General features: G+C 34.3%; 5 protein-coding genes across 8 annotated transcripts; 3 read left to right on the top strand and 2 right to left on the bottom strand.

Moving 5' to 3' along the window:
* Nucleotides 1-2,779: 2,779 nt before the first annotated feature.
* Nucleotides 2,780-3,477, top strand: LOC123223834 (protein TPX2-like). The gene has a single exon (XM_044647233.1). The coding sequence runs from the start codon at nucleotides 2,971-2,973 to the stop codon at nucleotides 3,439-3,441; it is 471 nt and encodes a 156-aa protein (XP_044503168.1). The 5' UTR covers nucleotides 2,780-2,970; the 3' UTR covers nucleotides 3,442-3,477.
* Nucleotides 3,465-5,615, top strand: LOC123223488 (protein TPX2-like; the record flags this gene model as incomplete). Its single annotated transcript, XM_044646648.1, is given in 14 exon segments — nucleotides 3,465-3,507; nucleotides 3,510-3,532; nucleotides 3,607-3,687; nucleotides 3,769-3,924; nucleotides 3,997-4,128; nucleotides 4,219-4,297; nucleotides 4,396-4,506; nucleotides 4,587-4,764; nucleotides 4,848-4,935; nucleotides 4,937-4,960; nucleotides 5,039-5,079; nucleotides 5,081-5,096; nucleotides 5,212-5,306; nucleotides 5,388-5,615. Coding segments are annotated over 14 exon segments (1,170 nt in total), but the record flags the coding sequence as incomplete, so codon positions are not given.
* Nucleotides 5,616-5,776: 161 nt separating this feature from the next.
* LOC123223833 (putative E3 ubiquitin-protein ligase RING1a) lies at nucleotides 5,777-12,327 on the bottom strand. 3 transcript variants are annotated; one of them, XM_044647232.1, is made up of 10 exons: nucleotides 11,898-12,327; nucleotides 11,747-11,789; nucleotides 9,255-9,313; nucleotides 8,324-8,405; nucleotides 8,057-8,177; nucleotides 7,905-7,967; nucleotides 7,002-7,541; nucleotides 6,751-6,858; nucleotides 6,394-6,596; nucleotides 5,777-6,163 (listed from the first exon to the last, which is right to left on the bottom strand). In XM_044647232.1, the coding sequence occupies exons 1-9, from the start codon at nucleotides 12,121-12,123 to the stop codon at nucleotides 6,426-6,428; spliced, it is 1,413 nt and encodes a 470-aa protein (XP_044503167.1). In that variant the 5' UTR covers nucleotides 12,124-12,327; the 3' UTR covers nucleotides 5,777-6,163; nucleotides 6,394-6,425. The 3 variants fall into 3 exon arrangements, with proteins under 3 accessions (XP_044503167.1, XP_044503164.1, XP_044503165.1); XM_044647229.1 differs by having other exon boundaries at nucleotides 6,394-6,576; nucleotides 11,898-12,308; XM_044647230.1 differs by having other exon boundaries at nucleotides 6,394-6,576; nucleotides 7,926-7,967; nucleotides 11,898-12,289.
* A 2,341-nt stretch (nucleotides 12,328-14,668) lies between these two features.
* LOC123222675 (squamosa promoter-binding protein 1-like) lies at nucleotides 14,669-16,468 on the bottom strand. The gene is made up of 2 exons (XM_044645572.1): nucleotides 15,883-16,468; nucleotides 14,669-15,187 (listed from the first exon to the last, which is right to left on the bottom strand). Exons 1-2 carry the CDS (start codon nucleotides 16,215-16,217, stop codon nucleotides 14,992-14,994), a joined length of 531 nt encoding a protein of 176 aa, XP_044501507.1. The 5' UTR covers nucleotides 16,218-16,468; the 3' UTR covers nucleotides 14,669-14,991.
* Nucleotides 16,469-18,514: 2,046 nt separating this feature from the next.
* On the top strand, nucleotides 18,515-23,671 carry LOC123223123 (mitotic checkpoint serine/threonine-protein kinase BUB1). 2 transcript variants are annotated; one of them, XM_044646209.1, is made up of 14 exons: nucleotides 18,515-18,695; nucleotides 18,789-18,939; nucleotides 19,547-19,704; nucleotides 19,788-19,878; nucleotides 20,196-20,300; nucleotides 20,392-20,479; nucleotides 21,067-21,170; nucleotides 21,258-21,329; nucleotides 21,408-21,497; nucleotides 21,580-21,737; nucleotides 22,555-22,609; nucleotides 22,682-22,816; nucleotides 22,891-23,012; nucleotides 23,255-23,671. In XM_044646209.1, the coding sequence occupies exons 1-14, from the start codon at nucleotides 18,628-18,630 to the stop codon at nucleotides 23,298-23,300; spliced, it is 1,443 nt and encodes a 480-aa protein (XP_044502144.1). In that variant the 5' UTR covers nucleotides 18,515-18,627; the 3' UTR covers nucleotides 23,301-23,671. The 2 variants fall into 2 exon arrangements, with proteins under 2 accessions (XP_044502144.1, XP_044502143.1); XM_044646208.1 differs by having other exon boundaries at nucleotides 18,518-18,695; nucleotides 23,181-23,671.
* Nucleotides 23,672-23,803: the final 132 nt, after the last annotated feature.

Below are 23,803 nucleotides of genomic sequence, written 5' to 3'. Positions count from 1 at the left end.
CCTGGAAAACATATATTGCATGATAACAAATTACCCACCTACCAAACCAACCACTTGTTCCAGCCACTGCATCGACACATGAAACTCCAGCAAGGTAAAGTCATCTTCTGCAGGCAAGTTTCACTGTGTGCACATGAGTTTTGCATTCCTAAGGTCGTCAATTCTTCCTTCCTTTTAAGTCTGTCTCATGCAAAATAACAGCAGATGCCTAAAACCCAAGTGGGTATTTTAAGCAAGTGTATTACCTTGCTCTTGTCCATAGCATATAATATTAATGGGGATTTTACTTAAATTACAAATATAAGTAAAACAAGTAGGGACCTTAAGATTATCATAAAAGGCAAGTGTGAAGAATCTTTCCAAGATTATCATGTTCCTTAATCAAGGGGCAATTCCCATTCAAAAATGAAACAGAAATAAATCTCTCAGTGATGATTCAGACAGATGGATGGCAACAAAGATTCATTGCTAAACTTATCTCATAATTGCCAGATTAGTCAAATTTATCAGCAAAATCACCAGTAGTTCATCGGCTAATATTTGAGCTATAATATATTATATATAAAAACCTTTGAGGCAAAAACATAAGTACTTGTCTGCGATTAACACATGCCCTCCAAGATGTCAACTGCTTTGGTCGAATGATAGGGCGTAAAAGAAAAAGATTAAAAACATGAACAAGAGGCAAATTATAATAAAACACATTTTGCACCTGGACAGTTCGCAAAAATCATTAATTTAGCATGACAAGAGGCGTTTCAAGTTGAGGCAGTCAATTCTTATGATGCTTGGTTGAGAATCCCAAAGTATAAGTATACAAGTGTTTCTTTCTTAATACAGTAAATCCATTAACATTTTTCCTTCATTGAAGAGAGGCCAAAATAAATTTGGCCCGTACAAAGAAAATTTTCAATGCAATTTAACAACCATGCAGGATATGTCATCTTTACTTTCCCTAGACACAGCCTCATCTATCAAGTGCTTTGCTGGTATTGAGCATCTTTTGTCTTTGATTGAGCCCACAGCTTCTTGTTATAATGTTACCTGAAGGGTAACACGAAAAGTCAGAAAATCCAATACTTCAAACGCATTCAAACTAAAACTACCAATAGCAAAGGGTGGAAAGAGAGAAATAGCTTATTGTGGTTCAATTTTTTCCTTAATTAACCAAGTTTTTTTAATCCATTTTTACTGTCAGGGATATAAAACACTTGAAAGGTCGTATATTTGTTATACGACAAACTCTAATTTGCAGAACATTTTTCAGAGAAGCGATCAACTACAGATCCAGCAACTGCACCTCAACTTGCAGATAGACACCCCTTGCATTGCAATGAATGCTGCATTTCCCTCACCATGCTCTAAATGCAATTGCACAGCAGCCTCACCTGACATGCTGCCCCTGGCCTTGTTTTGTCATTGTAGTTCTTTTCCTGATCTGGTTACAAAGCTTGGTTACTGGTTTATAATACAACCCATCAGAAACTCCAAGCAATAAGAGAAGGACACAAAAAAGATGTATGAGATGACAAATGTTTGATGAGTTTTTTTTTTTTACCGATGGCCGAACTATGTTTTGATGAGAATTAAAATGTATTCTTTTACTCCATATTATTAAACTAGCACACGAATAGTGCAGATTTAGGAGTGACATGTTCATATTTAGGTTGTGTTAGGATTAATTTATTAGAATTTCCAAGTATTTGAATACTAAATTCACTAAATTTCATGGATTCCAATTACTATAGATATAAGAAGATACCAACTACAAGTAGTCTAATTTCAAAGGCGACGCAATGAATGAATCAACACCGAAATTATTCACTTGTGATGAAATAATAGTTGACAATTATTTTTTCGAACTTTATGACATATAATTTTCAGAAGTTATAAATGGGTAGCCCGAAATAAATCTGAAAATTTTAGTGAATAGGATATGAACAAAAAAATTAAGGTTTGAATGGGCAAACCCGAAGCTTACGCCTTAAAAAAAATTTGGGTCTAGGCTTCTGTTGCTAAGGAAGCCTGAGAAGATTTGCTTTCCTTTCAGGTTTCTGCTGCTAAGGATGCCTGTGAAGATTTGGCTGGAACTGAATCCATGCAAGAGAATGGAAGGTCTGTTACTCTCTATTTTTTTTTTTTCTAACTAAAGGTTTGTCTAGAAAGAGAACTGCCAGTACATCTTTATGTAAATCCAAACTCTTTTTCCTTTTTCTGTATTTCTTTTCTTTGTGCTGATTTGAGCGTTCTTGGCCAGAACATCTCACATTGTGAATATGGTACCAGCTCGTGACAAAGAGAAGAGTAAATCCTCTGTGCAGGTGGAAGATGAATTCTGCACCCCACAACCATTGATGCCATCTCAAAAAGGTGCGATCGATCTTAAGAAGCAACAGACAGATATGGCTAGTATACTTAAAAACCCATCAGCACTGAAGCCAAAAAATCAATTACCGTCAGCACAAACTAAGATGGTGCTATATATTTTGTCTTTATAGTGTGTGTTGATATCTGTTTTGATTTTTTGCTATTGACTTTCACTCTACTCATACTAGCAGAGATACAAATGCAAAAAAATCAGCAGGGAATCCCATTTTAGCTCTTGAAAACCAAGCCATTAAGAGGCAAAAGCTTGACGGTGGGAGATCCAGACAGGTGACTTTAGATTGTCATAGGTGACTATAAATCTTCAGTTGATATTGCTTTTTATAATTTTTCTTTTTTACCTCATAAATTTATTTTTGTTTGGCAATCTTGTCCTTAACTTTTTTTTTTCCTTTTGGGGTGTCTGCTTCTCTCAATCTTAGATTCTAGATGTCAAGCCCCACAATTTGCTCCGCAAGTCAAAACTGGGTCTCACTAATAGCAGTTCCAGTTTTTGCACCACAGTTGCCAAAAAATCTAACGACAAGGATAGAAAGGTTTTTTGTGTTTGAGCTATCTTAGAATTGTGAAATATTCACAGGATTGATGGCAGACTGTCTCACTGAATGCTTTTCTATCATGAAGGTTTATGTTCGCGAGCAGGAAGCAGTGCCACCCTTTATTTCAATGGCTGAGATGATGAAAAAGTTCGATTCTAGTACTAGAGACTTGTCACTGCCACACATACTTGGAAGTGAATTTGCATGTCTTCCGACTCTTTCTGCCCATGTTGTTTGTTCTTGCACTTATCACATTTTCCAAATTTTTCACCATTGTTTGTTTCCTAAAAATCCCTTCCATTATCCAGAAGAAGCCTACACTGACGTTGACAAGGCCCAGGGAACCTGGAAACTACTCAGAGTCCGCTCAGTCAAGGTTAAGAGTACAGCTGAGCTTGAGGAAGAGATGATGGCTAAGATTCCAAAGTTCAGAGCTCGCCCGCTGAACAAAAAGGCACTGTTTTCTGCTTGTTTAATTTCCTCCATATCTGTTAATATAGTTTGCTTGTTTACTTAACCAGTTTGTTCTTCTTGTTTCCATTACAGATTCTGGAAGCTCCTACATTACCTGCACCACCAAGAAGTAACCAAAACCCACAGAATTTCAGGTAAGCTATACTGTGGATAACTTGATGAACGAAAAAGAACAATGACAATTATTGTTGTTTCTTAATTGCCACAGGAGTTCCAGTTGCAGACGATGGTGAGAGCCAACCAAAATGCAGAAACGTCTTCGGTGGCCTCAACAGAAGTGTCTCGTCAGGTACTGAGCTATCCTGGTACCATTCATATTTTTGTCCTTGTGGAACTGGTTCAGTACTTACTTTTCTTCACTTTCTAACAGCAGAAACAATGGAAACCTTGCCTCACTGAACCTAAAGCTGCTGGACTTCATAGATTAAAGAGAGCCCGTCCACCAACAGTTAAAAGTTCTGCAGAACTTGAGCTGGAAGAACTTGAGAAGGCTCCAAAGTTTAAGGCAAAGCCTCTCAATAAAAAGGTAGGGCTCCTTTACTTTCTGCGTACTGGTCAGTTCTTTTGACTGCTTATGGCTAATTCTCTTTTATATTAGATATTAGAAAGCAAAGGGGAACTGGGGATTTTTTGTTACACAAAGAAACATGTGACCAAACCCCAAGAATTTCATTTTAATATAAATGAGAGGATCCCGATAGCTGCTGCTGCGTTTGATATGCTTGATCAGGTACAGTAAAATTGTGTACACCCTCTCTAATTTACTAGAGCATATTGACATCGATGGCAGTTATTCATACTATTTGCTTTTTTCTTTCAGTTGTCTTTGAACTTACTACCTGGATATGACAATCCACTTCCAAGGAATACAAAACCAAATCCATTCCATTTATACACTGAGATAGGTTTATTAATTTCCATGATTGATGGGGGGACAACGGAATCTTTTATGATGAGTTTAATGGGTTTTTTTCTATGCTTGTGGCTTCATGGCCTCAGGAAAGAGGGGCTGAGAAAGAGAGGAAATTTGTGGTGGAAGTTGTGCACAAACAATTGGAAGAGGAAAGAGCTAGGATTCCCAAAGCTAACCCTTACCCCTATACAACTATCCTGCGGTACAGAGCCCAACAATTTATTCCATCTATTTTCATGTCAGCTTTACTCTCAAATATGAAGTTTGACCACCACATTATATGCAGATTCCACCAAAACCAGAGCCCAAGCATTGCACAAAACCAGAACCTTTTCAATTAAAGAGTCTAGTGAGACATGAAGAGGAAACGCAGAGGGAAATGGAAGAAAGGAGGAGGAAGGAGAAAGAAGAAGCCCAGATGAGGATGTCCAAGGCACAGCCAATCCTGAAAGAGTAAGTTAGTTCATGAGCAAATGCACATGAAACAGATGAAGGATTTTAAGTTCTAAATTCAGAGTGTATGTCTTCTCTTTTAGAGATCCAAATCCCATCCCAGAGAAAGTACGCATACCCCTAACAGAAGTCAAGCGCTTTAGTCTTCATTTAGAGTATCGCGCTGTGATTGGAGGGAGCAGAATTTGATCAAAAGGTAAAATATATTTCATTATAATTGAATACAATTAGGTGGATCACTGGTCGACTACATACTTATAAAGTTAATTTACAGATTAAGGAGAAAGAAATGATGTATAAGAGATACAGAGAGGAGAGAGGCTGCGAGGATGGTATGAATATATCCTGATATTTATAAGGATTACCTTCTTTTCTTTTTTTGCTAATTCAGAATTACCATTGTTGATCTGAATAGAACTAATGTTTGCCTTAAATTTTGATCCACAGATGGAGGAAGAGAAGGCATCGAAACAGTTGAGGAGGACATTGGTTCCTCATGCAAGACCAGTGCCTAATTTTGACCATCCTTTTTGCCCACAGAAGTAAGATAAATTTTTTTTTTTTTCCTTCTGTATCTTGGTCTTCCTCATTCTTTCTGCCTGAGTCTGATTGTCAAAACAGAGGTCTTCTAAAGAATCAACCAAACCAAAGTCACCACAATTTCGAGTAAACCAGAGAAAAATGTTGCGTTCAATAGCAATTTCCAGCGCCAGTCCTCATAGGTGAATAGATTGTAGTTCTTCAAAGTTGGGAGCTGTTCAAGAACCCTTGAACTTGTAAAAGAATATGTATTATGATGATGTATTATGTACACAATTTCAATTTTTATGAATCACAGTTCTTGGCAACTCCATAATTTTTACAATCTAAATCTATATCTAGAAGGCAACCAAATCTGAAATTAACTTTACGCTAGTCGTTAAGATTTTCTACTGACAAGCCATGGCAATTTCACCTATCAAAGCAACTAAAAGAATCATCAAAATCAAATCAAATAGCAGAAAAGAGTCCGTTGAATAATAATTTGTTGACTATTATAATCTGGTTGAATAGGGTAGTCCAAATAATCCCACACCTCGACGTATCTAGAATAGTAATGATTAGTGAAAAAAAATACTTGTACAACTCCTGAGAAAATACAACTTTTGATGCAAAAAGATGCTGACCAAACTAATAAACTCACAGAAATTTCCCTTTTTAAGTGCAATTTGAAATTGTCCCAGTCATAAGCTTACAATGTTAATTTCTCCAAACAGGAGAAAATTTACATCAAAGACCAGAAAACAATGCCTCAATTGATGAACTTGAAACCTCCATATATCAAACAAATTAGTCTGACCTTATCCTGTAACTTCCAAAAATTTTGCTAGCTACTCTGTTTCCGCCTATATGCTAAAATCTGAAAGACAACACAGATGAAGTTAGAGGCACCAAAAAACCGATTGCAGATAATCATTATCTGCATAGTTTTGAAAATCTATGACCTAAGCATGTTTTTTTATTACCGTAAACTTTCAATTTTTATAGTTTTTGGGTTATGAAAAAAATGTTCTAAAACAATTATTATGAGATGTCTGTATGTTGGCTAAAGCAAGATACACAAATTAACGTCAATAAATTTATGCTCACCAGATGATCCCTATTGGAAGTGCAATTGACTCTTAGCCCTGCCAAAGTTTCTTGGCCTTCCAAAATCTGCAGGGCATCTGTTGAAGGATTTGGGGTGGACAGGTTGCCACTGGTATCGAGTTGCTCTTTCGCCCAAAATATTTCAATTTCCTCAGCTTGCAAGGGGGTCTGGAGTGAGACATACTGTGGACATCCACAAGAAGCTTTTATGAGCACCAGACAAGAAAGGGGAAAAGCATAAGTTTTGTTAGATATTGAAGTGGAGAATGTAATGTAGGTAGAATTTCCAAAACCCAGTCAATTACTTTATCAAAGTAGCTGTTTTAAAGAATTGAAGTGGTGGGAGAGGAATTTCACCTCACAAAGGTTTTTAACTGACAAAGTTGGCCGACAACTAAGGTAAGGCTGCTGCAAATTTGCCGTATTTTGGTCATCCAAAGAAACAAGCTTGAGATGAACATCTAGCTGCAAAACAAAAACCACTAAATTAGATCAGGACATTCCAGAGATTACTGAAAGATTCTTCAGCAAAAATACAATTGAGGACTGTGAGCACCATGATTGACATTATTTATACTCAATTAAAGTTCCACAGCATCCTATGTTACCTCATCATCATTTTCATGTAACCCCCGGAGATATTCTACCAGCTTATTTAAGCGGGCACTTCGCAAACTCTTATTATTACAAACACTAGCATTGCCATGTCGCGTGTTACTCCGAGCACCACCCCTGCCCCAAGCAAGCATTTCCAGGTTCCAAACAAGCCCAGGAGATATTCCTCTACTATCTCTGGCCACTTCTGCTGAATCATTCTCAAAGCATGCACCATCTGAGTTTGCTGCTGATGTTGAAGGCTGGGATGGCCAAGTTCCTCGTCGTCTCTTACGCTTTCTTGGCGGAACTTCTGTACAGAGCTCATCAGTAGAAGATGATTCTTTGCCTGCATTTTCATCATGATTATCCTCATTGTCTTCCGATCCTTGGTGTTCAGTGCCTCGGCAGTTTCTTCTTGTTCTCAAATGAACACTACGAGAATTTCGCTGTGGTCTTGTCATAAATGCATTAAGTGTTTCTTTACCCTGTGTGCGTCTCTTAACTAGTGCTTCTGATTGTCTTTGAAATATTTGGGCAATAGATGCTTGAATCTATCAAACAGAGCTTTTTAAGTTAAACCAATTATCTAAACATCTTCCCATGCAAAAGCATGGAATGCAATCTGAAAAATGAATTCCAAGCAATGAGAATAGATGGCTGGATAGTTCGGTATCTAGGACTTAGGACAGTAAACAAACTGAACTGAGTTCAAGCCAAGCTCAGCCCACCAACTGAATTGTATTCTCACCTTGATACCCAAATATTTAGTTTATTTATTCATGATATTCTAATTCACCTATTATGAAAGTTTTCCCAGCATTCACAATTATTAAACTAAAATTTAAAACAGAAACAATGAATGCAAGCCAAACAATCAAACATAAATGCAGAGATCTGCAAGCATGTAGGATTACATGTGTACCATGGCATCTGACCTGCTTATTTCGGGTTCTTTCTTCTTCATGAAAAGCCAATTCCTGAGGACAAACACTAGGCACATTACTTTTCAATTTGCAAAACAATATGGAAAACATATGAATGAGTAAATAAGGAATGCAACTGATACCTCTTCTTCATATTTATCAATGTCAGGATATAAAGCAGCAATTAGGGCGTCATAGTTTGGATCATCTCTCAAAGAACGCCGACTGGCACAGTGTGTGCGGCAAGCAGGACATTCATTGTTCCTGCAGTTAAATATCAATTCAGGTAAGAAATTCAAATGAACAAACAATCTGTAAATTTTGATTCATTCACACAATTAAGTCTGAAAATAGCATGAACATTGAACAAAAAAAATAAATTGTGATATTGCCGATCTTTTATCGCATACCCTAGCCTCATTGACTTGTCTATGCATTCCCTGCAAAAACGGTGCAGGCATTCCATCACAGTTCGTGTTTTCTTTATGATCCCTGAGCAAGCAAAATGCATATAAGCATCACTGACCTTTACAGTTAAATTTCAAAATCCTAGAAAACTACCAAATTGATCAGTACTACAACATAAGCTTGCACAGTCTAACTCATTTTTGTCTTTCTTCAGCAACTTTACTTTATTGTTCTGATAAAACATTTGTTAAGTTGATACATTTTTATCATAAAAATTTTTATTCAATTATCTTAGCACAGTGAATTCAGCGTAGAACATAAAATTGAGAAATTAAACCTTCAAGGATTGCATTGATGTTACTACATTCAAACTAAAAAATAACAAAATTCAATTATATTTGTAGAAATATTTTCTCATTGCATTTCATTCATGTACCAGATAGCTGAGAAAAAAAAAGTCATCTTCTGCCACACTGAAGCTGGGTAAAACTCAAAGTTGCTTCAAAAAATATGCTACTGAAAAATTCATACAGGTTTTGCTCCTTGAACACTATTTGGAAAACCAGTCAAGCAATATGAGCATTACTGTGCTATATGCAGTCTACACATCATAAAATTTTGAATGGAAATGGAACTTAAAATATTATAAGTTAATCAGCGTAAATTTTTAAGAGAATATTATGCAGAATAATTGAAAACCAGGACAGTCCTGTCCACTAAAGAGTTATGTATTAGACTTTTTTTAATCCTCATTCTGGTTTTCTCCATTTGCAGAAGACAAAATTTTCTATGTAAAATATATGTCCAACCTTACATATCACGTATGATACATTTAGATACCCTCGTCTTTTGAAAAGAATTAACAATAATAATTTCACAGGATAAGACCCAAAAGAAAAACAAGAAATGTGGAAGGATCGAGGAAAAAGGTACCTAAACAAATTGGACACTGCACATCTTTGCGAATTTCAGGCAGTTCTACATAGACAAATCTGCAACAAAAGCCAGAACTGGAACATGATTGGAGCTTTATATATTATCATTGGCAATTACGTTCAAACATGCAAATCAAACAAGCTATAAGAAATTTATAGTTAGGAAGTGCATACATATACCTCTTAACTGCAGTTATACATTACAGAAGAAATTTAACTAGATTTGAGAGAAATATTACTTCAGAGTAAGACTAGAATGTAGGAAATGTGTATAATTTCCCAACAGAGGAGCAACAGAGTAAGGATCCGTGTTCCCTTGAGTGGAGGTTACATTACCATGAGACATCAGTTGACCTGGTGGCTCAGACTACTAAAATCAGCAAAATTAAAATTGTGGCCAACTTAAGAAGTACAAGATTAAGCCAACACAAATACGAAACCATATGAGGTGAGAATGAAGCAACTGTCATGGAATCAGAGTTAGTTTATACAGAACTGGCATTTTTTTAAGCATTACAAGTTCAATGCAATTAAGCCAAAGCACAATATGTTGCTGCCTACTTAAGATGCTGCAAAATTCTAGCAATCACATTCCTATGTGAAAGGCTCAGTGATCGGATATCCAAGAATCTATGTAATTCCCAGATATAATATAGTGCCCCTGTTATAGTTTGAAGATTAAGTTGACTAATCCACAATCAGAGATGAAAGCAGCAGGGTAAAAGATTTTTTAATATTGTACCTTAAAATAATCAAGGCTGCATAATTCAAAATTTAAGGATAAATCAGCTGTACTTCAGTTACAAACATGAAAAATGTATAAAAGTTGCACATCTAGTGGATTAAAAAGGAAATTTTTTTACCAGACATGATATTGCACTTATAATAGAAAACAAAAGGCATTCATCAAAGAGTAAAGTCAAAAGAAAAAAGCTAGAGGCCAATACCATTCATAGGCTAAAGATCAACAATAAAACTATGTGTACCCACTTTAGGTACACAAATGTGTACACATTTATATGTGTCATCATGTGATTGGATGATTTTGAATTAAAAATAAAACAATAACCAATCATATAATGACACATAGGAGTGTGTATACATTTGTGTACCCAAAGTGGGTACACATAGTATTGCTCAAAGATCAATCACTCTCTTTTATTATTATTATTATTATTTTTCCTATGGTTAGGTCTTTCTAGAATTTCAAAGTTTTTTGCCTAACTCAGATTCCCGATGATCTTCTATTGAAACTTCATACTGCCCAATTAACCCATTCACAGTGACATCATTACTGGCGAAATGGTCCTTACATTTCCCTATCAGTTGAGATAGTAATTTGCAAACTCCAGGAGGAAAATTCATACCACCTAATCCAACGATAGTGTAGATAGATTAAAAGGCAGGGCACCCTTGTTCTTAGAATGGTGAATCTAGAATCAATTATGATTCATAATCAAGCTCCATCTAATTGTTTCTAATTTCTTCTCTATTCTTTCTACTAGCAAAGCACAATCATCACCAAAATTATCGTAACTGATCAATGCTGACAAGCCTTGCATTATTATTTTTTCCCTATGCAAATAAGGTTCATCAAGCTTTCAAAACATAACTCCATCCTAATTCAGAATAGTGCATGATTCAAAATCAGCTCCCACAACAAGGGTGCATTCTGATAGATGCACTGGAAGTCACGATATCACAGAATCAAGGCTACACTCTAACCCAGAAAAACTAAATAAATTCTCAGAAACAGATTATGCAAAAGAAATGACCATATTTGATCAGTTTCTGCTTACAAACATGCAAGAGGAAAGCAAAGTAGTTGCACTGTTTCCAGATATAATATATTAATAAATACAGTCTTGAAACGAAAATTGAACAGCCAAATAGAACATGAAACATAGTTATTAAAGGATGGGAAGTATGCATTCATGTCAATTCTAAAAATTGAACTGCTTAAATAAATTCTTAACATATTAGTTAAAAACATGTTTCTTCGACTAGAAAATAAGACTACGGCTTAGATTTTCGAAGGACTTTCTTTTAATTGACAAAAGTGTTAGAAGTAAGTATTAACATTAGAGGAAAATAAATAAGTAGACAGCCGCTCGAACAAATAGACATATAAACTAACAATGTAAAATAAAAAGACAAGAAATTTTAATCTTCGCAATGCAACCGATTCATGAAATATGTTACAACCAAATTATGCACCTGCCAACTTCTACTGTATTATATACATGAAAAATTTTCCTCCTGAAGGACTTTCGAAAAACCGAAAATTTGGGAGCCAGTTACAATAAACATGGGCAACGTACAAGAACAAAAACTTGTGAACCCCAAAATCAAACTCAGCATAGAAAAGCCAAATCACAAAAGGTGGTGCGCTACACCAGAAGAAATGCTGAGAATACAGCAAACAATCAAACCGACCCAGTTACCAAAGTAGCAATAATAAGCACAAGAAAGGGGAAGAGTGTACAGTACTCAGGTTTATCTTGAGAAGTAGAAGATGGGGTAGCTTCAGAATCTGAGAAAAATAAGATATCTTGAATCAATTTCGTTAATTACGTTACAAGTGGTGTGTGCGTATCAAACACACGTGAACGAAAAAATGAAAGGAGCCACGTTGTGTTACCCTCGTCATCTTCATCTTCAGTTTCATCTCCATCTTGGCAAGCTTCGATTTTTTCTTCTTCCAAATTAATGTCTTTGTCTCTTTCTTGGTGCTGGAGTGGTTGTTTGCTATCTAGATGTAGTGATGGCTTGGCGTGGAGGTTGTGGTGAGCAGGGTCTTGTTGGTGTTGGTCATCGCTGTTGTAAGGAAGATGATCGTCTTGCAAAGACCGCCTCTGAGCAGGCATTGATGAAGAAGAGAAAGAGAGATTTGGTAGGAGTCTCTGCTGGCTTTTCGGTTTCTTTGTTTTATGTTGAAGACAAAAGCAGAGAGAAAAAGAGAGATTTATGATGAGGAAGAGGTGCGGCTGTCGACGAGTGTGTTAATTTATTTATTTTAATAATTATATAAATAAATAAATATCGAGAGAAAGAGAGCAGAATTAGATGTTACATACGGCAACTCTCAAGGAAGCAACCGCTTGTTGGCTGGGCGGGCGGCCAGCCTTCCTTGTTTCTATTTTTGTCATTTCCAACATTTTCAGATTATTGAGGGTAATTATTTGTTAATTAAATAATATCGCATAATTTCATTGGTATTTTACTCTATAATTTGTATTTAAAAAATATTTTTTAAATAATTTGATGTAAGAAGATGGGTTTGATTGTGATTTATTTATAATCTTGTTCCAGTTTGAAAAATAATTTGATCTAATACAATAGGAACCTCTTTTTGCTGATTTCTTTTAATTATAATTATATATTAAGACACAAATATGAAACTAAAGTTATTATCAATATTATACTCAAAACAGGATTCTGTATATATGGGCAATTTTAACTTCTATCCTGAAATGGAAGTAATAGAAAGGCCTAAAGACTTATTCCCACCCAAGTTTTGGTCCAATCGCAAACTTTTATCTGTAAGGTTTCAAAATTTTAAATTTTTATCATTCTGTTAAAATTTTCTATTAAGATTAAAAGTAAAATTACCATTTAATAAAAAATATTTAAAAACTAAAATTTTATCTTATCTCTCTTTTAATTTAAAAAAATAATAATTTATCTTATTAATAGTTTTAAAAAGTTATTTTTTTTCTCTTATGATTTATTTTTGTTCATCACCATTTTCTAACAAACTTCACCATCTCTGATTGTGTTCTCTCTCCCTCCCAAGGTCTCTTGTCTCCCTTCCTGGTTAGCTTTGTCATAAACGAATACAAAATCATCTTCATCTTAGACAAAGATGATGAGTCTTTGTCTAAAATAAAAACAATAGTTTTCATATCAAACAATGGCAATAAGTCTTTATCAAAGATGAAGACTATTAGTCTTTGTCTCAGACGAAAACAATTGTCTTTGTTTGAGACAAAGACAATTAAGGAGGGAGACGAGAGATAAGCTAAGAAGGAGAGAGAATACAGTTAGAGATGACGAAGTTCACCGGAAAGTGGTAACGAAAAAAATAAACCCTATGAAATGTAATTTTTTAAAACTATTTGTGAAGAGAAATTATTAATTTTTTAAATTAAGAGAAAAATAAAATAAAATTTTAATATTTTAAATATTTTTTGTTAAATAGTGGTTTATCTTTAACTATAATAAAGAGTTTTAATAAAAAAATTAATTTTTAATTTTTTAAAATTTTACAATTGGTGGGAGTAAGTCGATCGGCCTAATAGAAATGTGAAAAGCCTACTCCACATTATGAACAAGGTCTTTACTGAATCCAAAACATGAGCAATTGCATGCTGGAGTTGCGGCTGGCCCAAAAGCCCACATAAGATCTTTGGCATATACAGCCCAGGAATGTAGCAAATACTATCACAAATATAACCAGCTGTTTTTCATGTATTCGTGATGCAATAATACTATAAATATAAATAATATATATAATTTGTTATATAAATAATAATATATTATTATAAAATAATTTATTATTTATCTTTAATTTAAAACAACTCAATTATATTGTGACATATCATTATTTATGCATATAATACTACTCTTTGTGATTTGAAAACTAATATGGTGGGGCCAACTGGCTAAGGGTGAGCTAGTTGAAGGTTGATAATAAAGTAATACTATATGTATAAATAATAAATACGAACGATAATATATTATTATGTGATTTAATATTATTTTATCACTAATTTAAAATCTGTATGAGTGAAGTTTGTGTTTATTTTTTGTACACATAATTTTAATTCTTAGTAAAAAAAACCATGAAATTATACGGCATGAACAGGTCTGCGTCCAGTTTGGACTGCAATCTGGACCATAAAAAGCAGCTTTGCCATGCCTGGGTCCATCAACAGTCAGAGAAAACATGAAAAGTCACAGATCGTTGGCATCACTCAGATCAAATTTTATAAGTTGTCATGCAGCAACAGGGACTATATAAACTGGATAAATTACGTTTGAGAGACAATCAATATTGAAGAAGGCCTTAAACAGTAACCCCAAAACTGAAAAAAATGACAATAGATCCTTTCCGCAAGGAGCAGATTAGCCATGTGCAATTCATTCATCTCAGGATTTTGTGGGAGACCACAATATTCCTCAGCAACCAGTAATAAGACCGTGAGTTTTCTTTTGTTTTTTCTGCCTTCTTGACAGCCGATTCATGTCATATGAATAGCATAAAGGCATGAGACAATAGATTCACTAACATAAAACCAGAGTGGCATATTTATCATAACCTCTCCAAAATCTTGTCAAGGGCTATTCTCAAATACTGAAAAGCTAAATGCATCTGCTTATACTTCAGTATAATAGCTCTTAAAACCCTCATTAGATAATACAGTGACCAATTTACTCAGTAAGGGTCAGGGAATTACAAGCAATTATAATAAGTGGCACATATGAGTTAAATGGCGAACCCACATGATAGTCTATATACCTAAGGCTGTGATAAGCTAGAAATCCTAACACCATGAAATGAATGTTCCGATTCCAATGGCTTGTATACAGCATAAATACTAAGAATCTTCCATACATACACAATGTTTAAAAGCACTATCCCTGTTATTGCATCCCTTGGGTGACAGAAGAGAGAGAGCATCCTCAAGAGCAAACAGTTATCTGACTTGGAAACGTTTGTAACTGGCATTCTCTTAAATAGCTATTTTGATTCTTCCCTCGTCATCAACCTGCCCACTGACCATATCTTTTAACTGAGTGCCTATCCCTTTGCGGCTTGAGCCTTCCCCATTTGATTCAGCCACATTCTTCCTGCGCCGTTCATTGTGTCCTGCCAAGCGCCTGCGACAACTCCTTTTGCTTTCATCAAACTCTGATAGCTCATGGAATCTGCTCCACATTAGTTCCAAATCATAGTAAATAGATGACTTAGGGACAAAATAATTAACTTCAAATAGATGACTGATCCATTAGTTGTCACATGGTTTCTGATAAGAATAGAATAAGTATCTGATGAATTCTAAAACCGAAAGATAGTCGGTTGATTCCATCTTTATTCTAAACACTAAAAATTTCAACTTTTAAAAAGGACATATGCACTAAAATCCAGATCTCAACATGATCACCAGATTTAATAAGATATCATAGAATCACCTGCAAGGATTCAAAGGCACTTTAAAACATATTCGTATATTGCTAGAATCATACAATTCGAATATATGAAGAGCCTAATAAATTTATTATCATATTCCTTTTGGCATAAGGTAATCTTGAAAAACAATTTTCTGATGTATAAGTAATAGAAACATTATCCTAAACTTTAAGGAAACAAAATTTATAATGCTCTACCATATGCTTCTTGAATAAAATAAGAAAATAGAAACTGTGAACAGAGTTGAATTGAAGTGAAAAAGAATCCAAATAAACTCTGAAAATGAAATTTATTTTTCTGAACAATCCATCAAAACGAACAATTCAGGAGCGGCAGCTTTGATATGGGGCTAATTTCATAAACTACATACACTGTAAAAAAAAATCCAAATGGGAAAGAAACAAGAAGCAGGTAAAGTAAAGGAGTGTTAAACCTGCTACATTGTTGACAAAACCTCTGTCTGATCCCAGCTACAACCACAACCTGAGCCTTTGCATGAACTTCACACACTTTATGCCTCCTGTGATACTGCTTAGCATCGCTCAGATCAGCCGTACACTTTTCCACTTGACAATTCCTCCCACTCCCACCTCCAGCTCCAGCACCACTTGAAGTGGCTTTCTTTACCACAACTCCTCGCTTTTTCCTGCAGCTACTACTATGATAATCTTCTGCCATATTGTACTGCTCGCAATATCCCTCCTCATCAGACTCCCCAGCTTCTATTTTTACTACTTTTCCCACCTTGTTCTTCCCTTTTGCATCCATAATTCGTAGCAAGAAGCGAAGGAATTAAAACCGTGCAGTGATGGGCAGGAGAAACGGAAACCCAGCCAGAGAAATTATAATAAAATAAAAAAACGAAGTGGTAGTACAAGGAGAGAAAAGTAATAAGCAAGCAAGGGAAAACGGAACAGAGAGGAAGATACTTGAAAAGAGAGAGAAGAGGACCACAAGTCCATCTCCATTTCTTTCTCATTTTTTCTCCGTTTTGGCTTTTTTGTTTTGTTGTATATAGGGGAGGTGAGAGAAAGAAATAAATTGTAAACAAAATACCTCACTTTATTAATAATTTCCGTATGCGCAAGGAAACCTGGAGTGTAAGTTGGGGCGGGGTCTCATTATCATCTCGTGAGTGGTGGCCCCTACACCATTGTTAATGGTGCGCTTGCTGACTGAGACACCTCTCTTCTCCCCTCGGCAGCAGACACCCACACAGCACAACTCCTTGTCGATAAATTAATTTTTTTTTTCTCTACTTTGTCTTTGGAAACGTCGTCGTATTGATTGACGTAAATGCACTTCTAAGAATAATATCTTTCGTATTACTAATTTTAAACTAGGGTTTTGACCATTTATAAAATTACTTTATCATATGAGCACTTAAACCCAAATAAACACGAGGACCTTCTAAATTTGCTGTTTAATAAGGATTATAAACATTAAGAAAGATAAGCTGAGAGCAGTGTTTTGAAATTTAAATAATCAGTAGTACTATATATATATAAATAATAAATACAAATTTACACATAAATAATAATATATAATTTTAATTTACAATTATTTAATTAAATAATAATATATTATTAATTATACATAAATTTTTATTGTTTATACAGCTAATTTTATTGTTAAATAAATTACAAATAAATGATTCGAGATATATTCATCGCCATTAACAAATGCTAAGCCCTCTTGTATGCGCGTTTTGGCCCATTTGTTTGGCCTTTCATATATTTTTTGCTTCGGCCAGCTGGGGTGGGAGGGAACAGGTCTTGTCAATGAATACTAGAGCAGGCATGCATAATGGTATGTTTTAATCTAACGGGTGTACACCCATTAATCACCAAATATACGATCGTGCAGCACTATCTGTGACTAAATTTCTAACTATTATGAAAACTAAATCTCTACCGTAGATCATGTTTTTCATTTCATAAAACCATACTTTATTATTCTTAATCATTCAAACATAATTTTACAGATTAATATTTTGATAATTTCTCCATTATACAAATTCATCATGCCAATCCTATATGGCATACGGGACTACCATTTATTTAGATTTTTACATATTATACCCTAATTCATATTGTACCGGAATAAAAAATAATCTTTATTTATTTGTCTTCCGACAATTGCAAATTCCTTACATGGTTGATGTCTTTTTTGACGTCATTAGTTTCTTTTCTAATGATTCTAAAACTTTTTAACTCTTTTATGTTTTACTCTACTCTTACTCATTTATTATTTTCAGAAAAATCAAACATTTTATTTTCCACCCATTTAATATAAAAAACTATTCATTATAATGTAAATAAATTATTCATAAAACTAAATTAATTACAAAACATTAATAACCACTACAACAACTTACGAGTTAACATAATAAAACTCATTAATACTAAAAGAAATATCAAAATTTTAATTTTAAATTTTCAAAAAAAAATTCAAATAATATAATAGAATGCTATTTACTTTGATGATTTGTATACATAATTTTTTTTAATTTTAAACTAATTTTTAAATAAAATATGTGAATGAAAATAAGTTTAAAAGTCTACAAATCTAAGAATAAGAATAATGGTAAAATAAATATTAAATTTGATATTAAACTAATTTTTAGATAAAAATAAGTTTAAAAGTTTAGAAGCCTAAGGATAATAATGATGAAAAAACAAATATTAAGTTTAATATTATATATATATATTATAATATATAAAAATAGGTTAAAAACTATATAATATGATTAAAAAAGAGTTAAGTTTTAATATTAAAATAAATTTAATTCTATTATATAAGTATATTAAGTCCAAAGAGTGGATGGAAAATGCCAATCATTCATAAAAGTAGACAAAATAGTAACAAGCAAATTGTAAATTTATAACCCCAGTGGAATAGTAAAAAGGTGTAATTTATTATAATTTTTAAGATAAAAATTTAGATTTAGATTTTTATTATATTTGTGAAATCTTATTATACGTGTTTAATAATTATAGATCCACGGTCTTCAGGATAAAAAAAAAAAAGAGGTTCCGCCATTAAGGGTGCATTTTAAAAATGGAAAATATCTAAAATTTGAAAAGCAAAAAACTTCCCGCTTCGTCTGTGCGCTCCGGATCTCTCTTTGAATCACATCAACTGAATTTCTCTCCCGTAATAGTGACAGAAAAAAGATATGGCCGTTGTTCTGCCCAGCTTTGAGGACAACACCGCTGCTCAAGACCCTCTGTTGCCATGGCTTTTGTGAGCATACACTCTCTTTATCTGTTTTCTTTTTTTTTTTTTTTTAACATAAACAGACTTCTAATAATCATGAATTTCTTTGGGTGGATTTAGGTCCATAAAAAAGGCACTGGATGAGTGGTGTTCTGGAAACCATTCTGTTACTACAGATCTCGATAAGCTCTTATTAGATTGTATCACTACTTTCAAGCACCATTCGCACTACAAAAACGACCTCAGATTTCTCAAGATTTGGCTTCTCTACGTAATTAAATCTATACGCTTAATTGATTGAGCATTCTGTTCAATAGTTAATTTGTTAATCTGTTTTTGCTTGTCTTTTATTTGGAGGTCACAAGCTATTAAGAGTATAGGAGGGTGAGGTACATGTTGTGGCAATCTTAGTTATTGATTTTGCTTTATATCGTCATTGCTTGAAATATATATATTTTTTGAACTTTTTTTGTGGGCTGAAATAAATTGACGCATTCGTGTGGTTCGCTGCCTGCTTAAAAGAGTTAAGATGGGAAGGAATTTCAATTTGCTTTATTATCTAAAAGCGTGTTCTTGTATTTGTAGATTTGATACCTTTGTTATGTTTTTTACTTTTGTGGGTGGGGGATTAAATTAGTATCGGCTGTTGTAACTTGCTTTACATGTTAATTGCTTGATATATATACATATGCACTTGGGGTTTTGTCGGTTAGTGAAGATATGAAAGTGTTTGTAAGAGTCGGAAACGATAATTGCTGGAACAATCTTCTATAAACTAAAACTGAAGGAGAATTATTTGTGGATTTAGAAATTTTTGATGAGTTAAAACTTCTTATATATCATTAAAATTATCTGATAGATTAATTGGGTTTATGTAGTTGGAGGGCAATAAAGATTTTGAAAAGGTTTTCAAAGAAATGGAGGAGACTGAGATATGTATCGGTCACTCTTGTCTATATCAGTGGTATGCGTTTTTTCTTGAAGCAAAAGGGTTGTGGCAGGATGCTCATATGGTTTATCAGATGGGTATTTCAAGGTCTCTTCACTCTCAACTGTGATTTTTTGCTTTGCTTGATGGGTTTTTGCCACATCTTTAATCCTGTTATTATTGGCTAACAGGAAAGCGGAACCTCTTGAGCAGTTGAAGGAGGCACAATCCCTATTTCTTGATAGAATGTCTGAAAGACTTGATGCTTCTTCACTTCAGAAGGTATGTTAGTATATGTATAATTTATTTGGCTTTAAGATAAATATTACCAGACATTTCAGACAGGCTTTATCATTTATGTCAATAACAGTGATAAAAGAAAGTCGACATACTGGTTGGGCATAATTCTTTTGAGGATTATGGTGAACCAGTAATCACTGAATTTTATCCCATGCTCAAATACCCATGCAGTTTTATTGTTAACGTTGTCTTTTCTTTGCTTATGAGATACTCCCTTGTTTTATGAAGTGTTTCTTGTTCAAATATTTTTAATGAAGTGGAGATAAAACTGATCTATTTGCATTGTTTTGTATTGGCAGATTGATGAATCCATCGAGTCTGGAAAAAGTACTATTAACCCATGGGCTATCTGCACCGTCAAAGATCTACTTAAGAAGATAAATCCTCAAATGATAAAATACGATGTGAGACAATTTAACCATTACTTTTAGCACGAGTCTCTCTTTGCCTGATCAATAGTATTTTTAATGCTAGCTGTCGTTGCTTCTATTTCAGGGTTACCATCCAAGTAACAAAGCTTACCCAGGAAAGGTAGCTTTATCTTCTCTGAATAATTCGTCAAGGAATAAAATAATTGAGATAGGTGATTTTCTTTGTTATGGCATTTTTCGTTCATTATATTTACATAAAAATTTTCCAATTGTTTTGAAATTAGGGTAACATTATTTGTGATGATGAGAGGAGGCTTTTTTAATTGTTCTACTTGCTATCTCAAGCAAAACTGAACTAGAGTTTAATGTTGTAAAATCGGTTGGGAAGATTAATAAATAATTTTCAATTAAATGCATAGAGGAGACATCTGTATTATGAAAACTTCAACAAAGGAAAGGCCAAGTAAAACTCATTAATGCAGAGTCTTTTCACTATTTGTTTGTGTCAGAGTAAAAATCTGTCCTGCTTTCTTCATGGAAATGTTAAAATGATGTAATTTTGCATATTTTTCTTGTTCATAATATGTGCAGATCCTGTGAGTCTATCTCAGAGTCTAGATGGTAGGATTTTTATTAGGTTCATATATAAAACGATGAATGGATTAACAATTTTTTAGTGTAAATGTTTATACTGGAACAAAGGTAGGCCACTGATATAGTTGTGTTTCTTAGCTTGAATGCACATTGGTCAGCCTATTCATTCATTCATGCATACTCACGCTTACGCTATGATACCCAGGTGGAAAGAAGTACCAGATCAAGGGTTGTGCAGGTCAGGGTGGCTTTGCTAAAGTATTTAAAGCTTGTGTCAACAGTAATCCTGATGATGTTGTGGCTTTAAAGGTGTAGTTTGCTTTCCATTCCCTGTTTCTCACTGCCGAGAGAAGACTTCTTATTGGATTTTGTTTAATAGCTGAAAGTCTTTAGCAGATACAAAAGCCTGCTTTCCCTTGGGAGTTTTACATGTATCGGCAGCTTGATCAGCGCATCTCAGACAAGGAAGTATGTCTTGCGTTTTCATTAATTATCCTTGCTCTATAATTTTGAGAAAACCACTTATAGAGTGTCTAATTTTATCAGAGGTCAAACTTCGGTTTTGCACACAGAATTCATCTTTATTCAGACTACAGCATACTTGTTTGTGACTATCTGCCCCAAGGGACTCTCCAGGTTGGTCGTTTAGTGTGCATTTGTCAGCTTTCATAGCAGACAAATCTTTTGTACTCAATATATATAATGCAAATTGGTGCAGGATGCCATAAATTCTTATGTTGTTATTGGCAAGTCCATGGAAGAGGTTTTATGCATTTATTACACCACAGAGATGCTCTGTATCCTGGAATCTTTGCACAATGTAGGCATCATTCACGGTGATTTCAAGCCTGATAATCTGCTTATTCGCTATGCAAGGTAAAATCATTTTTTAACTTTTTAGGTCTTTCCACACTTTTTTGTAAGCTTGGCAATCCAATGATGCTAGTATATCCTTTGGGTTTTTATCCTGTTGAAAATGGCATGCCCTGATTTCATTTCTCTTTATCAAAATTTTTCTAGAAGTTTGACACGAAGTGTCTTGATATCTAGGAGGAGTAGACTAACCTTCTTTAACTTGTCTAAGAAAATGGTAAAAACTATATTTTAATGGAAATTCCATAGTGCAATAATGGGGTTATAATTGTATAACTACTTGAAATAATTCAGAGACTAGTACGCATCTTATGATCATGGAACTATTGCAAAACAAAACGCATGCATCTTCATAATGTAGGTATATTCACATTCTGTGAAGATTTACTGCACTTAAGGTGATTATACCTCATTTGTTGCGCGTGAACTACTTGCTTGAGTTAGGCATAAACATGGAAATCATACATCATACAGAATTCTTTGCTTCTCGTCGTCAAAGTCTACATAAAGTAAAGGCGATGCAATTAATGAACTTGCTTCTATGTGTTCTTATATTAGCTGGTGTTCTTGGACTGTACTGTGGGAAGCATTGGGTCTTGCCAAAAATCGCTTTCATAGTATCCTTGAAAATTCTTGTATCTTTTTTGTAGATATTTCTTTTACATATGTGAGAGAGATAAGATTTTCTTTATTTAATGATGTTTTGGCCCAACTTTCTTTCTTACCATTTTGATAATTGTGTCCTTTAGTTTAATCTACATCTTGAAAATAGCATCCTTAAGAGATTAGTAATTGAGATTGATTACCTGTTCTTTGGCAGGGATGAACTTACATTGCACGAGTTTCATGACCGGACTGGCCCTTGGCATGATCAGGTTAATTCTCGTACCATGAGAGACTAGGTTTTATCTCCTACTTTATAATTGTGCTAAAAGCTCATTGGGCAGGGACTTTGCCTTGTTGATTGGGGAAGGGGAATAGACCTGCATCTTTTTCCTAAAAACACAGAATTTGAGGGAGATTGTCGTACTTCTGGCTTTCGCTGTGTAGAAATGCAAGAGAAGAAGCCATGGACATTTCAGGTCAGTCCCAACTAAATGTTGTACCACAAAATACATGTCAGTGTTGTCAGCTCACTTTGTGTCACTGTAACCAGGTAGACACATATGGCTTGTGTGTTGTTGTTCACATGATGCTGCACGGCTCTTATATGGAAGTTGAAAAGAAAGCATCATCAGACGGTAGCTTCATTTATCTACCAAAGTCATCGTTCAGACGGTAAACAACTTTTTTGAGCCTTTAACTGTATATGCGTATGTCATCCATTTTGGTAGGGGAGGAAAAATTTCACATTTGTTTTTTTAACAAGAGATGTGTTAAATTCACATGCAATCTATATCTATTCATGGAAAATTCTTTTGACTTTTTTATATTAAAAAATCTCAGATATTGGAATGTTGAACTATGGAAGAATCTCTTCTCAAAGCTACTTAACATGAGCCCTGGCCGTGACAAAAAAGTTTTGCAGGAATTGAGGAAGTCCTTCCAGGATTACATGATTTCTAATACTGAGCATATAAAGAAACTTAAAGAGTTACTGGCAAGGCAGAAGGCTTCCTTGTGTTCTGCTTAATCATCTTTCAGCTTCCATTTCATGGTATTATTACTCTTTCACCTATTCAGAAGCTGAAGCGCCGCATTTCAATTTTTTATCTGAATATACATGTGCATTCTTGGAACTCCTTTTAATCGCTAATTGTAAAACATGTTATCTAAAATTTATGCTAAGTGAACAAATAATGTAGGAGAAGTTGTAACCTCATTTATGTGTCTGACCAAGATTTCTTTTTGAGTTTTTGTACATGAAACTGACATACCATCCTCCTGAATGTAGGTTGGTTTGTATCGATTGTTTTATCGTAAATTCTATTCACTGCCCCCTTTTTTTCTTTTTTCCCAATTTCAATGGGATGATTGAGGTAGGAATCATAAAGGCTATTAGTTTTGGGTATGTTTTATTATTAAAAATAAAATATTATCAAGTAGAAAGATAGATAAATATGAGTATG

Source organism: Mangifera indica, chromosome 8 (genome assembly GCF_011075055.1).
Source record: "Mangifera indica cultivar Alphonso chromosome 8, CATAS_Mindica_2.1, whole genome shotgun sequence".
NCBI classification, from domain to species: Eukaryota; Viridiplantae; Streptophyta; class Magnoliopsida; order Sapindales; family Anacardiaceae; genus Mangifera; species Mangifera indica.
The sequence above is the reverse complement of the archived record's forward strand: the minus strand, read 5'-3'. Positions and strand labels throughout refer to the sequence as shown.